Source organism: Macrotis lagotis, chromosome 1, assembly GCF_037893015.1.
Source record: "Macrotis lagotis isolate mMagLag1 chromosome 1, bilby.v1.9.chrom.fasta, whole genome shotgun sequence".
Lineage (NCBI taxonomy): Eukaryota > Metazoa > Chordata > Mammalia > Peramelemorphia > Peramelidae > Macrotis > Macrotis lagotis.
The window spans coordinates 695,251,948-695,279,227 of record NC_133658.1 but is presented as its reverse complement, the minus strand read 5'-3'; the positions used below and the strand labels follow the sequence as shown (position 1 = coordinate 695,279,227).

The following is a 27,280-nucleotide window of genomic DNA, read 5'->3' as shown; positions in this document are numbered from 1 at the left end:
TTTGGCAAATCACTCTAACCACATTGCCTTGGAAAAAAATCAAAAAAAAAAGAAGAGTTCCACCTAGATAAGACGGTCTGGGTATGGTAAATTCTTTGGGCAGGGTCAGAAATACCCTTTAGAAATTGGACTTTGAATGAGGAAATAGAAAGGAAAAAAAATCTTGTAGTTCCCTCCTTTCCATATTAGTTGATTTTTAATATGAAAGAGAAATCATTTCTCTCACTTTCACATAGATAAATTTTAATGTATATGTATTCATGTTGTGTGTGTGTGTGTATATATACATATATACATATATACATTGTATTTGAGTTGTATATATGTATGAATTTATAGCATATTCTTGTTTATGATATAGTCTCGAAAGCATTGTATAGCTAAAAAGGATATAGAGATACAAGTAGTGTGGTAAAATGAAAATGGTTCTGGAGTCTGAGGATCTAGTTTCTAATCTCACCCCTAATCTCACTACTTATGTGGTATTGGGTCAATCACCTAGTCTCCCTGTGCCTCAGTTTCCTCATTTGTAATAAAGTTGTTGAACTAGATGGAATCTGAGGTTCCTTCCGGCCCTAGATTTATAAACTTGTAGGTTATAGTACTTATTTTAAATTTAAATTAATTTGAATTTTAAATTAAATCACCATTTAAATTTAAATTTTAAATTTATTTTAAATTTATTGTTTGATTAGCTGCATCATCTTTGTATAAAAGTGGGTTGGAATGGGGGAAGAAATGTTTTCAAAGCAAATATCTTCATTATAGTGACTCTTCCTTGCATAGAAGAATGTCAGTGAAATATTCTAGTTTCCCTTGTCTTCTCCAGATAAGTATCTTAAACAAAAAAAAAAACTTTCGTGTTTTTATGATTAGATTTATCTAAATCTGAGAGTGGGAGGTTGAGGTCTCCTGCTAGTAGAGTTTTGTTGTCTATGTCTTCCTCTAGTTCTTTCAGCTTCTCCTCTAAGAATTTGGATGCTATCCCATTGAGTACATATGTATTCAGTATTGAAATCACTTTATTATCTATAATATTTTTAGGAGGATATAGTTTCCTTCCTTATGTCTGCTAATGCTATCTCTTTTTGCAGCTGCTTTTTAAACAGAAAATCTAAAGGCATCATTATGTTGATACAAAATATAGAGTGTGGCTCTCCCTCAAAATTTTGTTCTTTTGGATCCAGTTAAAAACATATTTATTAAGCACTTTCAATGAACCACATGCCACAATAGGTGTCAGATATGCAAAGAACATAAAAATGTGGTCCTTGTTCACATTCTAAGGAAACAAGAGACAAACAACTTTCCCAAGGGGGAAAGCACTAACTGAATACTTTAAAAAATTCTAATTTTTTTTAACCTAGTTCTCCTGTTAGGTATCCTATAAAGTGGTTCCTTAAATTTTCATTGATTTTCATTTCAGTAAGCTTATAAATAAAGATGTTATCACTTTAAAACTCAATGCTGAACATCAGTTAAAATTGCTGTCCATTTCTGAGATCCTTTATATAGATATTATTAATGATAAAATTCATAGAGTCCCAAAATGTTATTGTTGGAAAACATATTAGAGGTCATTTGACTTAACCTCATTTCAAAACCTCAAAATGATTCTTTAATGCTTCTCTTAGTCCTAATTAATAGTACCCATTATAAATCAATAATACTAACAATTAAAAAGTATATTATATGTCATTTTTATTTTTATTTACACCAATTGTTTGTCCTCTTCATTTCCAAATATATTCTTCATCTTTCCCTTTAATCCTTTTTAATATAATAAAAATGCAAGAGTAATAAAGTAATTCAACAAATTAACTAGCTAACCCACACATTAACTAGGTCTTACAACATATCCACAGACCCCAGCTTTTCAAATGGAGTATGACATATTTTCTCATATTTTCCCCAAAGTTAATCTTGATCCATTATAATTACATGTGCTCAATTTTTCATTGTTATTGTTCTTTTCTTTTACATTGTTGTAGTCATGTTGTAACATTGATTCTGCCTACTCTACTTTATATCATTTCATAAGTTTCTGTGCTTCTGTTTTCTTCATTATTATCGTTTCATTACACCTACATACTAGCTTTTGTACTCTCCCATTCCAATTTGTGAGCCTTTACTTTGTTTCCAGCTTCTAGAGAAAGTAATGCTATAAATATTTTAGTGTAAATGGGACCTTTTTTCCCTACCTTTCATCTTCTTAGGATATATAACTCAGAGTAGGATTTCTGGACCAAAAGGCTTGGAAAATTTAGTCACTTTAATTGCATAATTCTAAATGATTTTTCTAAGTATTTGCAAGAATTCACAGTAGCAACAATAGCATATTAGGGTGTCTTCCTTTTTATAACCCCTGCAACTGATTGATTATTCTCATCTTTTGTCATCTTTGTCAATATTCTGGGTCTGAGGTGAAATTCCAGAGTAGCTTTGATTTATATTTCTCTCATTATTAGTGATTCATATCAACTTTTCATATTTTTAACAAAAATATGATTGTTTTGAGAAGTGTTTCTTCATATCCTTCAGAAACTTAATCATTGGGGAATGACTCTTGATCTTAATATTTGCTTTGGTTCCTTATGTTTAATTAGGTATTATACTTTTACTGAGCTATTTGTTGCAAAGAGATTTTCCCAATATATATAAATAGCATCCCTTCTTATATGAGTTGAAGTGATTTTATTTGTACAAAAGCTTTTTAACTTCATGTAGTTAAAAGTAATTCTTTTTTGTTTGTTTGTCTTTATCCTTTTTTTTTTATTAGGTTCTTCCCCTTCTGAACTTCCTACTCTATTAGTGATGGTAGATCCCTGATTTGGTTCTCTTTTAATTTCTTTTTATAAAGAAAGCTTTAATATTTAGGTCATGTATCCATTTGGAATTCCTTGTTGTATTTAGTCTAAACTAAATTTCTTCCCATTGTTTTTCAGGTTTCCTAGAAGATTTTTTTCAAATATGGAGTTTTCCTCCAAGTAATTGGTATTAACATTCATTTTTACTTAGGGCTAAGCCAAGGTCTGAGTTTTTAATTTGGAAGAGTAATGCATTATAAACTCCACTGGGAATAATGCCCAAAATATATAATCCAACCTCCTGTTCATATCAATAAGAAAGGGTATTATATTGCTTTCAGCTGCAAAAAGGAATTTTTAGGGGCCCCAAAGATAGAGTCATTTTTAGATAATGAAAGTGTCAACCAATCTGGAAAAATGAAGTTTAGAAAGACAATTTTTAGTCTTTTTAGAAAGACTACTACAAAGCTTAGTAGTAGAAAGAACTTTCTGAGACAAATCAATATAGTTTACCTTCTTTCTTATCATTGGATACATTTATTATATAACCACTGACCAGAAATTTTATAGGATTCATGAGTTGTATAGGAAATTAGACAATATTATCTCAGAGGTTCCAAATCTTTTGAATTTTGTAAAAGGATAGTTTAGATTGATTGAAGGGGAAACTTTCCAGCCATTAACACTCTCCAAAAAGCACAATGGACAGCATCAGGAAGTAATAGATCCTTAGACCCATCTCCCATTAAAAGTCTTTAAATAAAGATTGAATGAACATTTGTATGAATAAGGGGGTTTTATTTTGATAATAAACTAGAAGGCCTCTTTTTTGATATTTTTAACTGAGATTCTGGAATTTCAAGATGGTTAGTGCTGTAAATATTCAGTAAAGAAGGATATTAATTGCAACAAACATTTGTAGAAAAGCTTTTATATGAGGTAGACCTTAAAGAGTAAGTGTCATTCTGGTCATTCTGATAGAAAAGAGAATATTGTAGCAAAGGTCTCTTGTTAAGGAATAGTAAGAATGAAATGTATGTAAGATTGTGAGTAAGGTAAGATGAACCTCAGAACCAGACAGACATTTAATATTTATGGAATATCAAATAAGGATCCATTAAAGATTTTCAAGCAGTAGAGTGACAAGTTGAAACTTATATGTAAGCTTTTCTTTTTTTAGTAGTATACAGTAGTTTATAACCTTGGTTCAGCAGTTTGCTAGGAGGTTGCATAAACCCAAAACCAAATTTTAAAGAGTTTTATAGAAAAGAAGAGACATATGGTTTGAAGAACAGTTTTTCACGATGAGGTTAGTGATTAATTAGACTCCCTCCAGAGTACTAATCCTAGAACCCCTGTCATTGGAGTATTTTCTTTAAATTTCAAGCTTTCCTTCCCCCCCAGGGCTTCCTAAATACTACTATTTAGCATCCTTAAACATTACTTTCATTATTTCATTTTCTCAGTTAAAAATAATCTTGTTCATACTCACTAAGTCCTGCTCATTTATGTATCAATATTTTACCAGATGTCTTATCTATCCAGTCATTCATCCATCCATCCAAATATCTTTGAGGCATAACAGCATTTGGTGATTACTTTGGAAATTATTTCTACCCACATAGCCACAGCTACTTTTGACAGTGTTGCTTTTCCCTCTAAATGAGTATTGAATTTTTCTTATCCCTAAGCCCTCCTGCTAGGCCAAACTCAGTCTTTTCAGTCTATGTCCTATGTGATCCATGGCTGTCAATATTGGCAGCAAGATAAGGAGTGAGAATTACAGGTAGTCAGTAAAATAAGTGCATTTTGCTTCATCTGTGTTATTGATTTATTGTTGAGGATTTTCCTGCTTTAACATGACCTTGGCCTTGCTGTCAGTTCTACAATGAAATGTGATTTTTATGTTTGAAATGCAAAATTAAATTAAGGAATTATTTATTATTCATAAAATATCAATGACAGCCTACATGTACTGCAGGGGCAGCAATTTACATGCTAGATTCTAACTGAATTAGAATTCTTCAAATAACTTGAGGGGGCAATACATTATTAATAGTGTATACTGTGTGTAAATACATGGTTTTTTTCTTATGAGATTTGTTGAAAAGAACATAGAACACTGGCTTTTTTACTTTTAGTTGTAGAGTATTATGCTTATTAATCAGGCTCATATGTTGCACCTTGTTGAATTTCTTTTTCGATGTTTTTGAACCAGTTTTCTTCTCTTCTGTGCCCTAAAGTCTTCCATTTCCTTTTTCCTCATTTCTCATCTCTTTTTCTTTCAAAATTTTCCCCCTTTCAAATAAACCCATAGACTTAGACTGTCTTTCTAAAAGGTAAATTTGCTGGTAAGAAATGTTGCCTGCCAAACATTCCATTTCCTTTATTTCTCAGGTTAGTCCAAAAGCAAATTCTCAAATATTCATTCATGTGCTTAGTCAAATCAGTGATACCCCAGAGAGGTCCATGGTCTGAGTCCCAAGTATCCATTCCACTTGTATATATTGCACCAATATTCAAATTATTTTCTAAACCGAGTTCAGTTTTTGCTGAAGAAATATCTAGACCACTTAAAGAATGTAGTATAATTTTCCAAGGTTGAGCAACAGTGGGATTCAAAAACCTTGTATATAAGGTTGGAGGTGGGTGTTAAAATTATATTTTTGTCACTGTCTAGTTTTTAAGGAAAACACATATACCATGTAAATGATTTCTCTTTTTAAGTTATACCTCCTTAAATGGGCAAATTGGTTTTCACAGATTTGCTTGCTATTTTCCTCGTGTATTTTTGGTACGTATAAGAAAATGGTTTACTTGGTTGGTAAGTGGGAAATAGTGCCTATTGTGCCTATTGGCTAGAAATAATTCTAGGCTTATCTGATCCTAGCGGGTAGCTCCTACTGGACCTTTTCCTCAAACTATCTTTACTATATTAAAAAAAAATCCTACCAACAAAAAATAAATAAAACATGAGTGCTAATCCAGTTAAGATGAAAACAGTCCTTTATTAGTCCAAATAAAATAGTGTTTAATTCCAAGAAACTATTGCTTCTTACCATTTAGGTACTAATTTTTAAACTATTTCTATTATACAATTTAAACTTCATAAACTGTCAGTCCTTTTCTATTGTCTTATGTTTCATATTAAGATTTTTACTAAGAATTTTTTCTTCAGATCTATTTTTAACCTTTACTTTTAATGAGGAATAATTAAATTTTTCTGGTATTTAGTGCTTTGTTACCAGAGAAGTAGTCTATATTTTTAAATAGTAAGTGGCCATTAAATATTTGTTTATTATTTCTCATGTAGCTATGAATGCACATATTTATGTATGGTTTCATTTCCTTGCCTACTTAATATAGAGAGTCTTTGAAAAATAATTGCCATGAATTTTGTAATCACAGCAGCTTGCATTTCTGTAGTGCATTAAGATTTATAGAGGACCACACCATAAGTTATCTCATATGCTCAGAACAGCCTTGTGATATAGGTAGGTGGCATTTAGAGTATTATCTCCTACATTATGGATACAGAAAATGCGTGAGATGAATTCTTCAAGGTCACATAGGTTCCAAGATGTTAATTTGTTGATAATTGATTGCATGTAATAATAAGTATTACTGAAGTTGGAAAGTAGGGCAATACTACCTTTGAAAAAATATTACTTTTAAGAAATATCCTAGAAGATTAAAATAAATCAAACCTGCCATACACCAGCTGGTAAAATACTAGTGGACCTCTTCTTCAATTTTTGTCAAGTTCTGTTCACACTGAAATTGTATTTCTTCTAAAGAGTTGATTTAAAAAAGCATAAATGATTAAAATAATAGCTATACTGATTTAAGAAGACCTCTTTGTCTTTCATGAAATAAGAGAATAAGTGATAAATACACTTAGTATAAACATTAATACACATTGTATAGAATGTATGTATATATATACTTGTATATATGTATAAAGTATGATTGTATTTTACATATGTACAAATTATTAGGCAGAAAACAAGGACAATAGACTGATAATTTTGAGAAGCTGGCTTTGCATCCATAATGAAGTGATTACATTTGTTCAAGGTGAAAGATGATCCTGGCCATTTATATGGGGTGCAGGGCTGTTTATAGCCTTGCTCATTACTGCTTTCAGTCTCTTATGTCTAGAAGCAGATGTATTTGGTGTAATGGAAAAAAGCTATTATGCTTCAGATTCAGAGTGTGGATCTCAGGCTGCTCTCATTCTTTTGCTCTCATTCACACTTTTTTATAAATCTGTGTAAATGGGCAGCTAGGTAGTGCAGTAGATAGAGCACTGGCCCTGGAGTCAGGAGGACCTAACCTCAGGCACTTAATAATTACCTAGTTGTTTGACCTTGGACTAGTCATTTAACCCTATTGCCTTGCAAACCCTCCCCCAAGATTCAAGTGCAGTCTATCCACTGCCTGTTCAAATTGGTAAAAAATATAACTAAAATGGACTCTATTGAGGGTTCACATGTGAACCATAAAATATATATATACTTATATATAATATACATATATATGTATATTATATATAAAGTGTCTGAGGCCGGATCTGAACTCAAGTACTCCTGACTCCAGGGCCGGTGCTCTATCCACTGCGCCACCTAGCCGCCCCCATAAAATATTTTAAAGTGACTTTTTCATTATTTTAAGAGGAAGAAAAATGAAACTCTCCATCTAATTAAACTAAATTTTAAAAATTAGATTAAATTTTTAAAAACCCCTTCCAGTAAATTAAGAAATGAGCATATGAAACTTTTCAATGAATAAAACTAATACTTAAGTGTTCCCTTCACGTTCTAGATCTCAGACATTTAAACAGGGTCGGAAAGAGAGGGTAGCAAACAAAGAGAATGGTAGCAAAGAAAAAATGGATTGAAACCATAGATTTGGGCAAAAAAGTATATGCAAATTTTTAGAATATGAGCTTCAATCATTGTTCCCACACAAATTAGACATATGATTTTGGATTAATTATTCTTGAGGATCTTTTGAGCTTTTGGTAAACTATAAAATGGTCATGATGTTTTCTATTCTCCAAAGGGTGGGAAGATGGAATAAAAAAATAGTACACAAAAGTACTAATAAGGTACCATTATTATTCTCCAAAACTTTGGCCACAATCACTTAGAGAGTCCAGGTTTATAAGAGTGGGGCTTCAGAAAAACAAAGCATTATCCAAGTTATAAGGACTGATATCCCAGAAGTGAAGCTATAGTTGCCCAAAATTAGAGGGCAAGCTGTTCTGAAGCCCATTTCTTCACTCATTCATGGTGACCTGGAGCAGATACATCTTTTATGAACTTAGAGTGAAGGAAGAAAGAGTTAATATTCAGTTATACTTAAGAAAGAAGTCCTTTCCAGAAGGGATCTCTGTGCTTTAGGGTAGGCATCTTTATATTGCCCTTCCTTTTCCTTTTCTCTCCTCTTTCCCTTTCTTCCATGGGCAAATAGAGGAAAGTAGAGTCGACAGAAATTCTGTAACTGAATTTTTACAGCTTCTTCATTCCTTTCATTTATTTTCATGCTTTCATAATGAGAAAGTTGAAAAGTCAAGATCCTCTATATTTTTCTCAAGTTTGGGGTGTGTCTATTTTTATTTCTGAATTTCTAAAATATCTGTAGTTTGAACCAATTTGATCAGTGTCTTAGGAAACAGGATAATTGAGAACAACATGGGGATTTAATATACATATGGATCATTGAACTGTATGAAGAAAGTAATTATTTTTTCACTTACTAACTGCATACTTACCTTGCACCTGTGTACTATTGGTTGCCTTGGATCTGAGTTAGAGTGTGAATAAATGACTACAAATCCATCTCAGTGCATACCCTACTGCCTCATTTTCATATTTGTGTTTTGATGTTTTTCTTGTACTAGGAATAGCTTCAATGATCAAAGGGCATGATTGCTAGAATGATAATTACTCTTGCTCCTAATTTATAAAATTTCAAGTGCTCCAAATCCACACAGAAACAATAAGAATTCCTTTGAAATGGGACAAGAGCAATATGCCCTAGAATTAGATGATTTAAATAAGTAACCTTTCCCTCAATTATTTTCTTTATTCCTGAAATGCATTTCTTTGTTATTCTTTTCCAGACGCCCTGGCTGTGGAACACAAAGCAGTGCTGGTACAATTATCCATATCAGGTAGGAGAAGCTGCTTTCATCTTTGATAGATTGTGATGCCCCATATTCGTTACATAGTCTCTCCAGTTCTCATCATTAACATTTGACTTTTTGGTGCCCTCTAATGGCTGGTATTAGAAAGCAGTTCTGGTCAGGGGAAAGGGTTCTGGGTATGTATGTGTTCCAGATAGATATAGGGGCATAGGTCTAACAGGTTCACATTTAAGAGTGATTACAGTCCTCTATCAATTAAACAGGTAGGTCTGGCTATTTTTTTTTACTAAAAGAAGCCTGAGGAGTTGATGACAGCACTTATACATATAAACAGCCTGTGAAGAAAGATCAAGTACAGAATTTTAGGGTAGCAAGCTATTGTTCTCATTCTATGGTTTTAGAAGGCTTTAGAAATGCAAATGAAGCATTTCTTCCTTGAGGATGTAAGTATGGAATTGGCCAATTGGATGAGAAATTCATCTGTGCAACCAAAAGCTGTTTGAATGGGGATTGAAATCACAATATTGGAAGAAAATTTTCAAATTCTTGTATTCTGAAGTATCTTTGCATCTACCCACTAATATAGTAAAATTGGTATTGGATTTGCTTCTATGTCATGCTAGATTTGAATATCAAACCTAGGACTTTTTTCATCTATCTGGAATGGTACATATCTCTCTCTCTCTCTCTCTCTCTCTCTCTCTCTCTCTCTCTCTCTCTCTCTCTCTCTCTCTCTCTCTCTCTGCACATGTACAGAGTCCCAAAAGTCTTAATGCAATTTTATGCTTTAATAAAAAAATAATAACGCTAGTAACTTTATAGTTGCAATAGCTTAAACTATCCTAAGAGTTTTGACATTCTGTACATGAGAGCCATGTATTCAAATAAATATTTTACCCTTCTTCAAATAAGCAGAAGTGCATTACACTATACAGGACTATTATAGAGTATATTATAGTATATACTCTATAATATAGATAGATAGATAGATAGATAGATAGATAGATAGATAGATAGATAGATAGATAGATAGATAGATAGATAATGCAGGTTACACTACACAGGACTCCTTTCTTTTGGTTCTTTTGAGACTTTTGGCCATTTTATATTTTAGTGAACATGGTGCTAATGAGGAAGAAATATACTTATTATCTTCATCAGAAGATAAAGTGTTTAAGCAAGAGTTAAGAATTTATATCAAATACCCTTTGCAGAGGGAGTCTAAGATCATGTGTATGTGTATATATATATTCTATGTATGGAATTCTAAATTGAAATTTCTGTTTCCTGGGAAATTTCTTTTTCCCGAAAGTATTTTATCCAGATTAGATAAGAATACAAATAACTAGAAAGATAGCATTAAAGAACTCTGAGAATTTGATAGTCATCTGTTAGAGAATTAAATTATACTGGAAATTAATTGTTCACAATAAAAGAACCACATTTCTAAGTCCCAAATGCTTTCTTAAAATACCTGAATTATTGTGTTTTAAAGTTCCTCTTCTACTCTATAGTGATATACTAAATTTCAGCCACATCAAAGACTATGAAGTCTGTTTTTGTTGTCTATTAAAGGTTTCTAGAAACTTTAGTTCTCTTTTGGCATGATAGAATTTCTAACAGGCTACATGTTAAGACAGATTCTACCATATGATCCAAATGAATGATATGTTCTCTGTGAAAGATGACATAAAATCTAATCTTTAAAAAGCACCCTAGAAAGCTCCCATACTCAATCCTACAACATCTCCCAGCTTTTTGGATGAAATTGTTACTGGGAAAAATGAGTGGCTAACAGCAGTAGCCCAAAATGTATCGACAGAATATGTTTTAGAGAGCACCAAAAAGCAGAGAGATTGTGTGATTGATGGTCACAAGATTATATAATGGACATTGGCTATGCCGTTGTCCAGGAGAACAGCATGGGAATTTGTATCATTATTGTGCTTTCTACTGATAAGATTTTGTGTACTATACAGACATGAATTATTCAATATACAATTGCAGAAAAGATTTGTAATTATTTATGAAAAATTGGTCATTTTAGAAGAATGCGGCACACTAATTAGAAATTAATTGCTTTTTCTGTGGGGCAGTTAGGTGGTACAGCGAATAGAGCACTGGCCCTGGAATCAGGAGGACCTGAATTCAAATTTGACCTCAGACACTTAATAATTACCTAGCTGTGTGACCTTGAGCAAGTCACTTAACCCCATTGCCTTGCAAAAAAACAAAACAAATAAGCATTCTGCAAAAGAAAAGTGTAACTATTCATGTAATGATAGAATTGCATGTATAGTTATTTCTTTATTCATACACAGATTGCAGTTCAAGCTCTGGAAAAGTAATGACTTGTTAAAAGATGAAGTATTTTCACCCTATAGACCCTGAAATGAAATATTGATTCACATTCTCAATAACTGATATGTTATTAAAATAATTAAATAAGCAATAAATGAAAGAGGTAATAGTGACCTTTTTTCATTGTATTAAAGGTATGTCATGTGAAATATAGATCTTGTGCTATTTTACAAATATATAGTTGTAAAAATAGTAATATATTTTATATGAATTCAATGAACTTTATAAACAAAGTTGATACTTTCAAGATATTTCTGTCAGGACAGAAATAAGATTTCATTTTCAAAAATGTAATATTAATGTTGAAGGACTAATTAAAACATCAGTATATTGCAAATGTTATTATCTCAATTTTCACATGAAGACATTGAGACTAACCTCAATAGTATAGAATATAGATGACATGGACTTTTATTCTTATCTCTCTCTTTGGACTGGTTTACTTATCCTGACATGAATTCATTCTAGATCTAGAGTTCCCAGAATGAGGACATAAACTACTACAATTCACTACTCTATTTTTAGGGTTCTAGGAATCGGATTCTAGGATAACCATGATGTGTATATGTGCAGGGAATATATTCTTACTTCTCACCAGTGGATCCTGAGCCACCAACAATGCATTACCAATTTCACTGGTCTGCAAGGTATCAGTAATTCTTATACATAAAACATTTATTAAGTAATACAATTAAATAAACAACAAAAATCACAAGATTTATTCAACAGAAAGTAAGGGCAGGGATAACTATAATTCATTCATCAATTGATCACAGTTTTCCAACAATATACCAATATCAGAGAGTGGATATACTTAGAAACTTGGCAAGGAGCCACATAAGTGGGGAACCCCATGTGAAGTTCTAGACTTCGGATCCTGATGTCTTTCAGGACAGCATATGAAACTGTTCCTCTACTATCTGTTTCCCTTCTGGTCCTTACTGATCTCCAAATGGGCAAAACTATTCCTCTTTTGCTCTTGAGTCAATGAAACAATGACAAACTATTTTCATTCATATCTACCTTTACCAGGATACTTAAAAAAAAAAAAGTATTACTCCATTTCAGTGAGAAGTATTTTAAAGTCAGAGCACTACCAAGCTCCTTAGATCTTTGTACTTTGTATAGCTCAAAGTCCTTTATCACAGCAAAACATTCTGTTTCTCCCTCTTAAACCAGAGGGCAACACAGGTACTCCTGAGAGGATTCCCTTTATTTCACCCTACAGACCCTAAAAAAACAACAGTTTTTCACCTAAAAGCAGTCTTTCTTCAGTCAGTCACTCTTTCATCTAGTAGGCTCCCAGCAGAGCAGATAAAAGCCTTCTATATGTCTGTTATCCCTCATCTTCTGATTCCTCTTCCATCCCAACTCCTTCGATCTTTTCCAAATAGCTTTTTAATAGTCCTAATGTCTTGAATAAGTTCTTCCTGGTATTCAGTAACTCATATTTACCTTAGCGGATCAGATTTTAAGAAACTCATCTTTCTGTCAGCTATGAAACCGAACAGTCCTTGTGTAATTTTTCTCTAGCCCCCAAACAGTTATATGATTTATAATGTCAGTTATACCCTTTAAAACTCTAAAAATAATAACGGGTGAATAAGTTGATGGACCACAATGCCCAGCAGTTATCATTATCTTAGTCATTGTTCTGCCTTAAAACAGGTTCTTTCAGTATATTCATCTTATTGACAATTCTCTTTCTGGTATTTAGAGCAACATTTGCTATTCCTTAAAATTTTATCAATGAGATACTATTTCTTCATAAGTTTTTTTGTCACTTTTATTACAATTTTTTTTCTATTTTCTAAAGCAACTAAACTGTTCACATACAAAATAGGCTGTTTTGTACACTAAAATGAAAGGTTTAAAAGAGACCCTTCATTTTCTCCCAAAGTCTCTGCCATCATCTAATCAAATAATAAACATTAGTTACCAACTCTGTGCCAGGAACTTTGCAAATTTGTTTTCTTCAGATCATTCAACATTTATTAAGTGCTACTTAACAAACATTTTCTTTTGCTACAAGTCATTATTCAGGGAACATAGAAATTTCCTCAGTGGATCAAACTCAACTATTCTTTTATCAATAGCTTTCCACAAGAACTGTATTATGACAGGGTACCATTATTCTTTCTGATATTAACTTTAAATTTGGTAGTTTAACATGTTACTGCTTCTCTTAGTAGATACTGTTAGGTGTTGTCACTCATAAATGTCGAAACACTTTAAAAATCCAATAATTCCTGGTAGTAGTATTTCTTATGGGTAGTGAGTTCCATATGCTTATTATACAGAGGTTAAAGTTTTACTTCTAAAATTCTTATTTAAAACTATCTTACTTGACTTTTAACAAGATTGTTAATCTTACCTACAGTGTAGAAAATTTTAGAAATTTCCATTTTGTTTCCTCTTAACTTTTACCTTTCTAGGGGAAGAATTGTAATGTTATAGAATATTTTTTAGGAAGTCTAGGTTAAATGACTTGCCCAGATTTACAGTTAGAACATAGCTGATTCCAGATTTGAACTTAAGTTCTGACTCTAGGACTGGTACCCTATCCATTGCACCATCCAACTGCCCAAACTTAGAATCTTTTTTTCTCTTTTAATGTTCTTTTTATTTTAAATTTTTTTTAACATTCTTCTCTTCTTAAATTGAGTATCAAATTCTCTCCCTCCCAATATTCCTCCAACCACTGAAAAGGCAAGAAGAATGCCTTAATTATACATACAAAATCAGGCAAAACATTTCCATATTAGCTATATCACAAAATAGTAAAATAAATAAATAAACTAAAAGTGAGAAAATTATACTTCAAGGTGCACTCAGATGAGTCCTTTGGAATTGTCTTGGATCATTGTATTAATCAGAGTATTCAAGTCTTTCCCAGGTGATCATCATTGCAACATTTCTGTTACTGTTCCCAATTATCTCCCAGTTCTTCTCACTTTATCAATTCATATTGGTCTTTGTATTTTTTTCTGAAACCACCCCCTCTCCTCATTACTTCTTAGAACAAAATAGTTTTCCATCAGTTATGGAATCTTAATGTTACATGAGATTTTAAAAGTTGTCCTTTTTAGCTACTCATTTTATTATAATATCCTTGACACAAGAAACAGCCATAATAAATAACCAGTTATATAGAACTTTCAGCTTCTGCAAAGTATTTTACATAAATAACCCCATTTGAAATCCAAAACAACTCTTATGAGCTGTATGGTTCAGTTGTTATTCCCATTTTATATGCAAAAAAAGATGAACTTAAGCAAGTTGAAGTGATTTACTCATTGTGCAACAATGAGTAAGTATCATAAATGGGATTTGACCATAGAACTTTCTGACTTTGAGTCACATGACTGGGTAGTCATCTAAACTCTGGTTGAGCACTTTTTGTTTGTTTTTTGTAAGGCGATAGGGTGAAGTGCCCAGGGTTATAAAGCTAAGTAATTATTAAGTGTCTGAGGCAGGATTTGGACTCAAGTCTTCCTGACTCCAGGACTGGTACCCATTATACCACCTAGCTGCCCCACTTGAGCACTTTTAGAAATAGAGAAACAAATTGCCTCAAGAGGTAGCCTTTTGCATTGTAATTGTGAGAAAATTCTTTCTCATTTTGAGCTATCTGCTCTTGTGTAACTTTGCCCCATTAGTTTTAGCCCTATTCTTTGTAACTATATAGAATTTGAAAGTTGTCATTATATTCCTCATCCCTTCTTTTTCTTCTTTCCCTTCTCTCACATATCAGTTCTTTTCCATTTAACATCCCAAATTCCTTTAATTGTGACATGATTCTATTATGTCATCATCTTGGTCACTCTTTTCTGGATATCTTTCCACTGCTCAATATCCTTCTTAACTCAATGCCCACTGAGACTGGAACACAATACTTTAAATGAGGTTGGACAGTGAAGATTGTTAAGGAATTATTCTCTCCCTTGTCCTGAACACTATATTTCTCTTAGGATAATAGAATTTAATGGAAATATATTAATATATATAGTACATGTATATTGCACATGTATAATCTATTCAGATCTCTTGTTGTTATGGAGAGAGGGGAGAGATGAGAGGGAAATAAAAAATGGAGAACTCAAAAGTTTACCAAAAAATGAATGTTGAAAAGTATTTTTTAGGTTTTTGCAAGGCAAATGGGGTTGAGTAGCTTGCCCAAGGCCACACAGCTAGGTAATTATTAAGTGTCTGAGACCGGATTTGAACCCAGGTACTCCTGACTCCAGGGCCAGTGCTTTATCCACTGTGCCACCTAGCCACCTCTGAAAAGTATTTCTTTATGTAATAAAAAAAAATAAAATTACATTTAAAAAAGGATGATAGGATTTAGAACTGGAAGGAATCTTAAAAATCACATCATTCAACTTCTTCATTTTGCAAATGATCATTTGATCACTCATGAATTATCAGAAGTTGCTAATGTTTTGTAAGTTTGACAGGTCTTGTAGACCCTTTATTTACTACTCTAAAATAAACTTTAGGAGGATGGTGTACCTCTCATTTATTCAGGTTATATTTCCTTAGAATCATCTCTATGCTATTCTAAGAATAAAGAACCACCAGCCATCACTATTTATCTCTTTTCCTCAGGACTAGAAATATGTTTACTTGAACCTTTCACTGCCTTTGAATCTCACTTTTCTGTAGAGCATGAGCCACTGATGTTTTCCAATAGATCTGAATTTGTCTCTATTAAAAGAGTTCCAGTGGTTCAACCTTTTTTAAATTTTATATATCATATTTCTCAACTTGAATGATTCTTGACCTAGATCTTGATTCCTCTCTGCTTCCTCAAGAATCTTTTCTTTAGAGATTGTTTTCTCTATCCTATCTAGGAAATATACTTTTCACCAAAGGAGATGTGCTTCTTCAGTCCCATTCAACTTCTGCTAAAGCAGGAGAATTAGTTTGTATTTATAACACATGGAGCTGGTGAGTCCTATAACAGGAATATAACTCAAAACAGACAAGCCCACATAGATATTTCTTTTGGTTTACCTTCTACTTCTTGAATAAAACTATGATCTTTTGTAGTTTCCACTTAAAACTTTAATTCTGAAGTGCCTTGAAAACCTTCCTGCTTCTTTACCCTACTTACATATACCTGTCTTATTCTTTTGAAGTGCCTATTCACCTGCTCCAATTTGTGGCAATTAGAACTATTTTGCTCAACTGTGCATCAGTCCACCCTTCCTACCTTTTAAACAGTTATCAGGCTAACCAGCATCTGAATAGAGACCCTTGCCTAAAATGTTCAAAAATCTCTGATTCCATGCTACTTGGCTGTAGGCTTCCAAATTATTAGAGTAGCTTCTCCATTATTGCAGTCATTTAAGTTAATGTTTTAAAGCATCCATTTAAGTCTTGACAGTATCTTAAATTATTTTTTCTGTAACATCAAGGTTTAATGATGAGTTCAGATGATTCTAACTCTTGAGAGGCAGTTAGTTAGTATAATGAATAGAATATTGGTCCTGGAATCAGGAAGACCTTCATTCAAAGGTAGCCTCAGACACTTAACTAGTTAAGTGGCCCTGGAAAAATCACTTAAGCTCTGTTTGTCCTCATTTCTTCAACTATAAGATAGGAATAATAATAACACCTACCTCACTGAGTTATTGTGAGGATCAAATGCAATCATATTTGTAAATCACTTAGCACAGTGCCTTGGAACATAGTGAATGCAATAATAAATGTTCCCTTTTCCTCTTGTTTTCATGAGCCTAACTAAGCAACAAACCTTTAGCCTAAGACTGGGAACAAAAATACATTTATTCTTCTTATTCAAGGAGATTACAGTATATACATATAACAAAATCTCACAGCAGTCATAGAGTGCTATTTTTTCCTCTGTTTTAGGATATGCTTGTGGTTTTCAAGTGCTCTTAAAAAGTCCCAAAATTATTCTTTAGATTTCTTAAAGACCTTAAATGCTTCTACCAGACCAATGAAGAACTAACTACCAAGTGTTCATATTATTTGAAAACTTGTTGGGGATGAGGTAGGAAAGTAGGACAATGACATAAAACCCTGAGTTTGAAAACATTGCCTTTATACAGAATGAAATTCAGATGATTTGTTCAAGCCGCAAGTGTCATATGACTTATATAAAATATACCTGAAATGTTTTTTAAAATAGAATAGGTTCCATAATAACTAATAAACGTTTTCTTTCATCTCTCACTCCAGCCACTGACACCTGATCTTCATTACTACTATATTCTGGAATTGTCCTTCTATTGGTCCTTAATGTTTTCTCAGTTCACTGACATCAAAAGAAAGGTAAGAGGAAGTTGTGACATAAATCAGAAGAGGCAGTAGTCATGTATTTTCTGTGGCTTTTGGCTATGGCTGTATGTAAGGCATAAGCAAAATGTGGCATGGGTAGATTTGAAACACAGACATCTCGTTCTGGACTACACAAAATGAGGTCTTTGTTACCATCTTGTACTAATAATATCTTTTTGATATTATGGTTCTTCTTTCCATAAACTATCAATTTTATATTAATTCCTGCCAGTTAATACTCACTGTTGTTTATCAGCCTGGCAACCTGACTATTTAAAAAATAAGAAAGTTTTTCTTCTCCATTCAATGCTTTTATGTCTCTGAAAATGGATGCTGATAATATAATTCCCATTCATCTGATTTTCTAGCTCAGATATATGGGGAAGGAGAAGGGAACAAACTATATATTAAGCACCTACCAAATGGTAGGCACTATGCCAAGAATTTTATCCTCACAACAATCCTGAGAGCTAGATGCAGTTATTATCCCCATTTTACAAATGGGGAAACTGAGGCAGACAGAGATGAAATACCTCAGCTAAGGTTATACAACTAATGTGTCTGAGGCTGAATTAGAACTTGAGTCTTCCTGACTCCAGACCTTCTATCCACTGTGCCACAAACTCTATGAAGAAGATAAAACTTGATCAGCAATTGTTATGGAGCCAGACTGTTCTGCTCTACATCAACCCCATATTGCCCCTTTCTATGATTGAAGGGTAAGAAACAGTATTGGCATGATAAGGCAGATATCATTGGCAAGAAAGAATAAATACAGATTTCCAGAATCCTTGGGATAATGTGATCCATGTGAATGCCTCAGAGCTTCCTGGATTACACCTCCTAAATTCCTTGAGGTGGGAGTTTTTGTTTTTGTTTTTAATTTTTTTTAATGTTTAAAATAAATTTATGTATTTATTTTTGAATTTTAAAATTTTTCCCAAAATCTTGCTTCCCTTCCCTTATCCCCCACAGAAGACAGTCTGTTAATCTTTATATTGTTTGCATGCTATACATTGATCTAAATTGAATGTGTTGAGAGAGAAATATCTTTAAGAAAAAAAAATAAGAGATAGAAAGATTACATATTAAGATAATAGTTTTTTTTTAATTAAAGGTAATAGTCTTTGGTCTTTGTTCAAACTCCACAATTCTTTCTCTGGATACAGATGGTATTCTCCATCATAAATACCCCTCAAATTGTCCCTGATTGTTGTACTTATGAAATGAGCAGGTCCAGTAAGATTGATCATCACCCCCATGTAGCTGTTACAATATATCTCACTCAGCATCAGTTCATGCAAATCCCACCAGGCTTCTCTGAATTCCCATCCCTCCTGGTTTCTAATAGAACAATAGTGTTCCATCGAATACATATACCACAATTTGTTCAGCCATTCCCCAATTGATGGACATTCACTCAGTTTCCAATTCTTTGCTGCCACAAATAGAGCTGCTATAAATATCTTTGTACAAGTGATATTTTTACCCTTTTTCATGATTTCTTCAGGGCATAGACCCAATAGTGGCATTGATGGATCAAAGGGTATGCACATTTTTATTGCCCTTTGGGCATAATTCCAAATTACTCTCCAGAAAAGTTGGATGAGTTCACAGCTCCACCAACAATGCATTAGTGTCCCATATTTCCCACACTTCCAATATTGATCATTGTCCTTTCTGGTCATATTAGCTAGTCTGAGAGTTGTGAGGGGGTACCTCAGAGATGCTCTAATTTGAATTTCTCTAATAAGAAATGATTTAGAGAAATTTTTTCATATGACTATGGATAGCTTTAATTTCTTCATCTGTAAATTTCCTCTGCCTATCCTTTGACCATTGGCAATTGGGGAAATGGCTTTTTTTAAAAATAAATTTGACTCAGTTCTCTATATACTTTAGAAATGAGCCCTTTGTCAGAAATACTAGTTGTAAAAATTGTTTCCCAAATTACTGCATTTCTTCTGATCTTTGTCACAGTGGTTTTGTCTATGCAAAAGCTTTTTAATTTAATGTAATAAAAATTATCTAGTTTGTTTTTAATGATGTTCTCCATCTCTTCCTTGGTAATAAACTGCTTCCCTTTCCATAGATCTGATAGGTAAATGATTCCTTGATCTCCTAGTTTACTTATGTTGCCTTTTATGTCTAAATGCTGCATCCATTTGATCTTATCTTAGTATAAGGTGTGAGATGTTGGTCTAATCTGAGTTTCTGCCATACTAACAGTTTTTACTGAAGAGAGAGTTTTTATCCCAAAAGCTGGACTCTTTGGGTTTATCAAACAGCAGATTACTATAATCATTTCCTGCTGTTGAACCTAGTCTATTCCACTGATCCCACCACTCTATTTCTTAGCCAATACCAGACAGTTTTGGTGATTGATGCTTTATAATATAATTTTTAGATCTAGTAGGGCTAGGGAGGTGGGAGTCTTTAAACCCCAAGATATCTATGGATAAATTTCAACATATTTGTGAACTTCAATGGAAAAGGAAATATATATATATATATACATACATATACACATTTTGTTTTCTTCACTAACCTATAACAGAAACTTAACATTTCCTTCAATGATTTACAAAAGATATTGTGAGAAAAGATCTATAGACCATAGGCTTCCCAGATGGCCACAGAGGTTCATGAGTAATAGAATAATTAGAAACACCTGTCTTAAAGAAAGATGGTGCAAATGTGTCCCAGGTAGCATCAACGTCTGCTGAGTTAGGAACTGCTGTCTTACTGGTGTTTAGAACATATTCTGATGGTATCCCCATTGGGAAGATAGAGGAGATGATATTCAGGATAGGAAGTTGTTAGTACCTCTTTCCAAAAGCCACATAGTGTTAGGACTAGACCAGGACTCCAATTTCTTGATCACCAGGCCCATTTTACTAGGCATTGGGAAGACTTTACACATCTTTCTTGTCAAGCGTACCATTGGACTCCTTGAAGCCGTTATGGTATCTCATCCAATTAGGAGCAGGGATGGATGGAAAAGAGCCACCAAAAGCTCAGGAATGATATTAAAATATTATTGACTATCCTTACCACAGGAAATCGAGCCATGAATAATGCTTACATAGCAAAAATAACTAACTCCTGTTACATAGGGATTTTTTCTTAAGTTTTTTTTCCCTGGGGCAGGTAGGTGGTAAAGTGGATAAAGCACCAGCCCTGGAGTCAGGGGAACCTGAGTTCAAATGTGACCTCCGAGTTGTGTGACCTTGGGCAAATCACTTAACCCCACTACCTTGCAAAAAAAAAATCAGTCATTGGGCAGTCTTCTACTGATCAGCCTTTGTACTTCTTCTCAGACAGTTTGGGCTTTGCCAAGCCCAAGCTTAAGCATTACAAGCTTATTAGGAACTGCCAGAGAGCTTCTGCTCTGCTAATATCGACTTGAGGAACCCAGTACTACCTTCTTGTAATCACAGGGTCCTGGCTTTATAATTTAATAGAGACACTGGTTATTCTGAGGTTATTGTTAATTTCTTTATGAGACATACCCATGATGCTAATAAGGAACTACAACTAATTAGATGTAACATCTAATAAGATAAATACAGGAAATATTCACAAAGAAAGATGTTACCACTGTGACTTGTAAAGGGCATTGCTAATGGCCTAGAACGTGAGAAATGTGTGTCGGTGTGTATGGTATGTGCATGTAGGTAGTTAGTCAAACCTCAGTGGGCTAGTTGCAGTTGATGTCTGCTTAGATGATGATCTTGGCCATCGTCTCCTTTTGTTAACAGCTAGTACAAATATATGTCCCTGACTCATCTGACTTATTGTTGTTTCTTTTATGAAAATAGAATTTCAACCATGTTCAGGCCTGCTCATTATCCTGCATAGCTTTTAATCTCCAAGGAGCTTTAGTTTACCTGTTTTCATTATTGAGCTATAACAATTAGTTTCTTCTCCCTTATCTTTCATCGGGTGTCTCTATTCCTCACTGATACTTCACTCATTGTTCCAGTGACCAAATGATCTGCTGTTTAAGTAGTCAGAACAAGTATGGTATATTTGTACTACCAGAAACCACCTCAGCTCCTATATTGGAACATACTAAACTTTTTTTAAAAAGCAAGATTTCAGCCTGTTCCCTAATTATGAAAGCAAAGTATTTGAAGACACCCATTGACATGACAAAGAATCTGACCTCTAAAAGCTTATTAACAAAGAAGTTAATAGAAGAGTAATCAGAATATTTCCTTAGTTCCCCTATTACTTGGCAGTGAACTAGACTGGCAGGTTTCAAATGAAGACCAGGAATCTACAAACATGTCTCCTGCATGTATTTCATCACATGTAGACATTTGGAAATTACTTTCAAAGGCTTGGATTTAGGATTCTAACTTCTTACAAGCAATATCTTTAATTTTGACAAAAATATCCTGCTTCTGGAGCCATTTCCCCTATACTTCTGCTCTGTTGTTTTTAAACATTGATTTATTCCCATATTAACCCCAAAATTCCACATATGAAGGACCAAAATTTTTTTTTGCATTGTCATGACATAGTTTAACAGCTTTTTTCCTCTTTGTCTTTGTGCTTTATGTGTAGAGATGAGAATTGCCATTAATTTTCTCAAAGAAAATTAAATAATAAATGTGGAGCCATTTTGTCTGAAGACTCTAATTTGAATAAACCAATAAGTAGAACAATGGCATCTAAAATTTGAGTTTTTTGAAACAAAAATCAAAATTTCTTTTTGAAATAACAGGTGGAGATAGACTCTTATCATTTTTCCTTTTTCAAGGCATAGTGTTTTTGAAATTATGTATCTTCTCACACCTGTTCACCCTGAAAATAATTTCTGTGCCTCTGAATTTTCAAAAGAAATGCTATTAAATATTATAATATTAGTTTTCAGAAGAGGCACTAATGAATATTACAATGTTGGAGCTCTGAACAGCTTGCTTGTGTCTAAACCTTGCACCCATTTAGCTAAACTGCTGTTTGGCTAGAAGGCCTGGGCACATGGCCAGTGAATTCTGGACATTTTCAGAGTACTTCACAGTAAATTGCATATGGCAGAACTCCCAGGCTTAGCTGGTAAAGTCAACTTGTACTTTTTTGTTTTAACCTAAAAGAAACACTAAATCTCATGAGAAATTTTTCTAGGGAGGGCAGAAACATAATGATTAAGGTAGTCCAGCCATTTCTTTAAAGCTTGACATGCCATCTGTGGCTAAATAGTGTAATGGAATGGCAACATTTCTTATTTGTAAGTTCTAATGCTACCATTCACAACCCTTCCTTCCTTCTAGTGCAACCTAGATGTCTGTCTTTCCTGCTTAACAAGCTTTTCATCTGTGAGTCTTAGAAAATGTCTTTATTAAATAAGATTGGGGAAAAAAATTGTAAAACTCAAATAAAATATTTAATAAAAAAAAAGAAAATGTCTTTATTTCTTTACTTTGGCCTTCTTCTGGGGAATGGAATGCCTAATAAGCTACCTGATTTCCATTTTAAAATTCATTCTTTTTTGTCAAAATGAAAACACATTAGATTATTTCTGCTGATCTACATAGAAAAATATGTAGCTTATTTCCTGCTATATAATATTAACACTATTTTCAATATAAGCAGTAAATACAGATAACTGACCATTATTACAGAACATAATGTGGCTTTATTAAGTTCTGCTTCATGGTTGTTACAGAGTTTTACCTTTCTAAGATTCTTGCTGAGGCACAGAATCTTGATTCAAAATAATAAAAATAACTAATATTAATGTAACAGTCTAATGTTTGTAAAATACTTTATGGCGCTTTTTTTTACTCTTATAACAACCCTGTGAGGTAGATGTTACTATTTTCATCTTCAACTTGCATATAAAGAAACTGAAACTCAGAGGTTTACCATGCAGTTAGTAAGTGTTAGAGTCAGAATTTGAACTTGAGTTCTTCTAACTCCAAGCTATTTCTCTATCCATTATACCAAACTGTGGCTGATTCATGTTCAATTCTTCTTTCACTATTTCTTATGAAAATAAGCATGGAGAAAGAAAATATTCTTTTATAATATTTATATTTCTGAAGAGGGTACCAAGATAATTTAGAACTAATGTTTTCAGGATGGTACCTAAATGATAGAACTGGTTTTTTTTTCAGTGATGCCTATGTTTTATTGGAGAATTTTATAGGGTTTTGTTCAAAGGCTAGCTTAACCAACAGTCTACATGTGCAATAAAAGATTAGGTATGGTACTCAAATGCTACCAGACAAGTGTCTTTATGAGGAGATAACTCATCAGTGCACCAACCCCTGAGGAATGTAGCTTGCTGAAAGTAGCCCCAAGAGAGTCACTTACTGTTTTTCATTCCATGGTATATGGCATTGGTAAGCTGTGTATCTCTCTTCATGCCACATTGAGCCAGTATCTATTGACTACAGCACCTGTTCTCCTAGCTACCAGTTACTTCCAGGGTTATGGGTACTTATGTGAAAGGGCTCAAAGGTTCCAGACTCCCTAAAGAGGTTCTTCTTTGTACTTGATTGATTTAAAGTAAGAAAGTTTTCTAATTTCATTGAGGTATTTCTAAGACACTAAAAGTTTCTGTGGGAAGAAGGAACTCCTTGGAGTATTGGGCTCTTAGAATCTCAGAGCTAAATCTTCATATAGGTCAAACCTAAGGATGTAAACTTAGACTAATGATTTCCTGTATGTGGGTATGTGTGAATGAGGGAGAGAAGGAAAGAAGGAAGCAAGTACTGAATCATAATATTGTATATGTTCAATACAGGGGACCTTGACCATCACAAATATTAATTTTTCTAGCTAGAAACTACATTTTCCCTATTGCTCTAAGAAAGAAGTATATAATAGATAACCATGGACCAAACAAATATTTGTTGATTTCATTTGAATTTCTTCTTTGTTTGGGGGGATTTTTTTGAGGGTATCATAAAAGGAAATTTGAGCTTAAGATTTTATTGAATTTGTTGGTTTAAATGATAGAAGTTAGCTTGATATCATATAATGCAAATGACAGAAGTTAGCCTGATATTGTAATGAATTAATCATGATAATTAACTTTTATATTCATTTACATTGTGCTAAGTTCTTTATAATTATGATCTCATTTTACAGATGAGGCAATTTGATATTAAGTGACTTGTCCAAAGCTATACAGCTAGTAAATATCTGAGATCAGATTTGAACTCAGATCTTCCTGATTTTAGGCCCAGTACTCTATCCACTGCCCCCATCTAGCTGGTATGAACCAAAAGTACCTCCAAAAAGTCCAAATTCTATACCTCCTCATGGCATGGAGGTAACTTTAATTTCTTAAAGACCATGATACTAGTGTAGGGTCTACCAATTGGAAAGGCTTTGAGTATGCTCCTAATGACATGCTGATTATGATAGCTTAGGATCAATAAAACTATTATGGAGCATACCAGAGCAAGTGGACAAGCCAGGAAATGATGAATTTCTTGACCATAGCAACAGTGAGATAAAGGGGAAAAAAATCTTAAATGACCACTTATCCCATAATGTTGTGTTATAAAGTGGTGAAAATGGGTGGTTGGAGAAGAATGCTAAGAATCACACTGTTATTAACATCTAAAAATTAATTTGAGGCAGCTAGATAGTGGATAGAGCACTGAACTGGGAATCAGGAAGGCTCAAATTCTTAAGTTCAAATATGGCCTTGAGAAATTTACTTAGCTGTGTGACCCTGGGCAAGTCACTTAACCCTGTTTGCCTCAGTTTCCTCATCTGTGAAAATGAGTTAAAAAAGAAATACCAAACCACTTCAGTATCTTTTGCCAAGAAAACCCTAAAAAATGAGGTCACAGAGTTGAACAACAAATGAATAAATTTAAGTATGAGTACTCAGTGAGAATTCTTTATCTTATGACAAATGCATTGCAATACTGTTGAAAACTAAATTACAACATTGATATTATGATAAGGAAAATCAAAAGATAACAGTAAGTTGTGGCATAAATGAAAGGATGGCTCACAGTATCTCCTTAGAAGGACCTTAGGACTTCCCATAGGTAATAAGAAATAGTTTCATTGGATACTTGGTCATTTTATCGTGTAGAACTTTTGATGAGAATAAGCAAAAAGAGCATCAGGAAGATAACTAAAGTTTACATTGAGTGAATTCTAAGAGCTCCTACAATAAGGGAGACAAGGCATTTGAGCTATAGGATCAGGAAGGCAGTAATGTTAATATGACTAAGGAAGACATCAGAGACTATGTCCTTATCTGGCTCTGACATTTTGGGGTGCTATAATTCCATTAATTAAAAATAGGGAGTACAGAAGCAAAATCATATAGATTTTTGGGGGGGAGGTGTTCAGTTATTTGTAAACCAAAACTGCTAACATTTTTTTTATTCTTAGCCAACAGGACCAACACTGTACATTAAACTATTGTTTAATACTAACCCTGTAGTCTTAGCCCTTCAAAAATATGGTCCTTGAATTGGGATAGACCAAATGTATATAAAATAAGGAATGTGACTGCTAAACTATGCCTTCTACATCAGGGTTAGATGAGTAGCCATGACCAATAATGAAAAAAGTGAAGTGCCTTTATTATTATTAGTCATGTCTCAAGAGATGACAAAAGCTTCAGTTCAAGATTTGCTTTACTTTATAGCTAGTGGAATCCTTAAAAAAGTAAGAACTATTAGCTTTCAGAAACTATAATTTCATTAGAGCAAATAATTGTTTGAAAAACTCTAGATGTCAAGGATACTCTTTCCTCTGAAAAGGAAAAAAGATGTAGGTTGATTGTGTGGGGTTGAGGGGCACTTTGCTGTATAATGGATTTTGCTTCTAACTGAACTGTAAAACTAAAATTTTGACTTCCTATTGTCAAATAAAATCCCACAGCTTTTTTTTCCAGCGAGAGTCAAGGCAATGATGACTGTGTCTTGGACCATCTCTAATTAGATTCTGACTTCTGTAAAATTTCCCTAGTGGTTTCAACTGGAAGGCTTTGTCTGGTGCCGCACAGTAACTGAGTACCTAGACAGATTTGCAGTAGTTATCTTTGTCTTCAGAAGTGGGCAAAAAGCTTTTATTCTCTATGTCATTATTCCCTGACAGAAATTACTGATCATGCCCCTAGAATGCTAAGTGATATTATTACAAGTGCTCATGAAGTCACTTCTCTCATAATTAAAACTATTACATATCTAGGTACACGTGACAACATCATGTGAGGTGCTAAAAAAACCCACATACAAAAACCTTTCCCTGAACTTCAGAAGCCTATAATTTGAGACATTACTGAATGACCCAAATATTTGAAGGACAACTGACAATGAACAATAGTAAATGAATAGGGAAAAGAAAAGGGAATAAGTGTATATTAAGCACTCTCTATATTCCAGGATCCATATTAAATGCATTAAAAATATCTCAATTGATCCTCCTGAGAGGGAGGTAATATTCCCATTCTACTGTTGAGGAATGAGGCACACATAGGTTAAGTGACTTGCCTAGGGTCACACAATAATCAGAAAGTGTCAAAGTTCAGATTTAAACATAGGTCTTCTTCATTCCAGGCCCACCACTCTATCCATAACACCCCTAGCTGAATAAGGAAGCTGTTAATATTATTTGAAATCAAAATACATTTTGTGAGTTGTTGAGCTGCTTAATAGAGAAATGT

At 33.5% G+C, this 27,280-nt stretch overlaps 1 protein-coding gene across 2 annotated transcripts in view; it reads left to right on the top strand.

The window, feature by feature from the left end:
- The window catches only part of CERS6 (ceramide synthase 6), a 334,583-nt gene that overhangs the window by 235,176 nt on the left and 72,127 nt on the right, over positions 1–27,280 (top strand). For both annotated transcript variants that reach the window (XM_074215783.1, XM_074215782.1), the window contains exons 5-6: positions 8,935–8,985; positions 17,530–17,622. In XM_074215783.1, the coding sequence (XP_074071884.1) occupies positions 8,935–8,985; positions 17,530–17,622 (144 nt within the window). The remainder of the gene's footprint in view (positions 1–8,934; positions 8,986–17,529; positions 17,623–27,280) is intronic.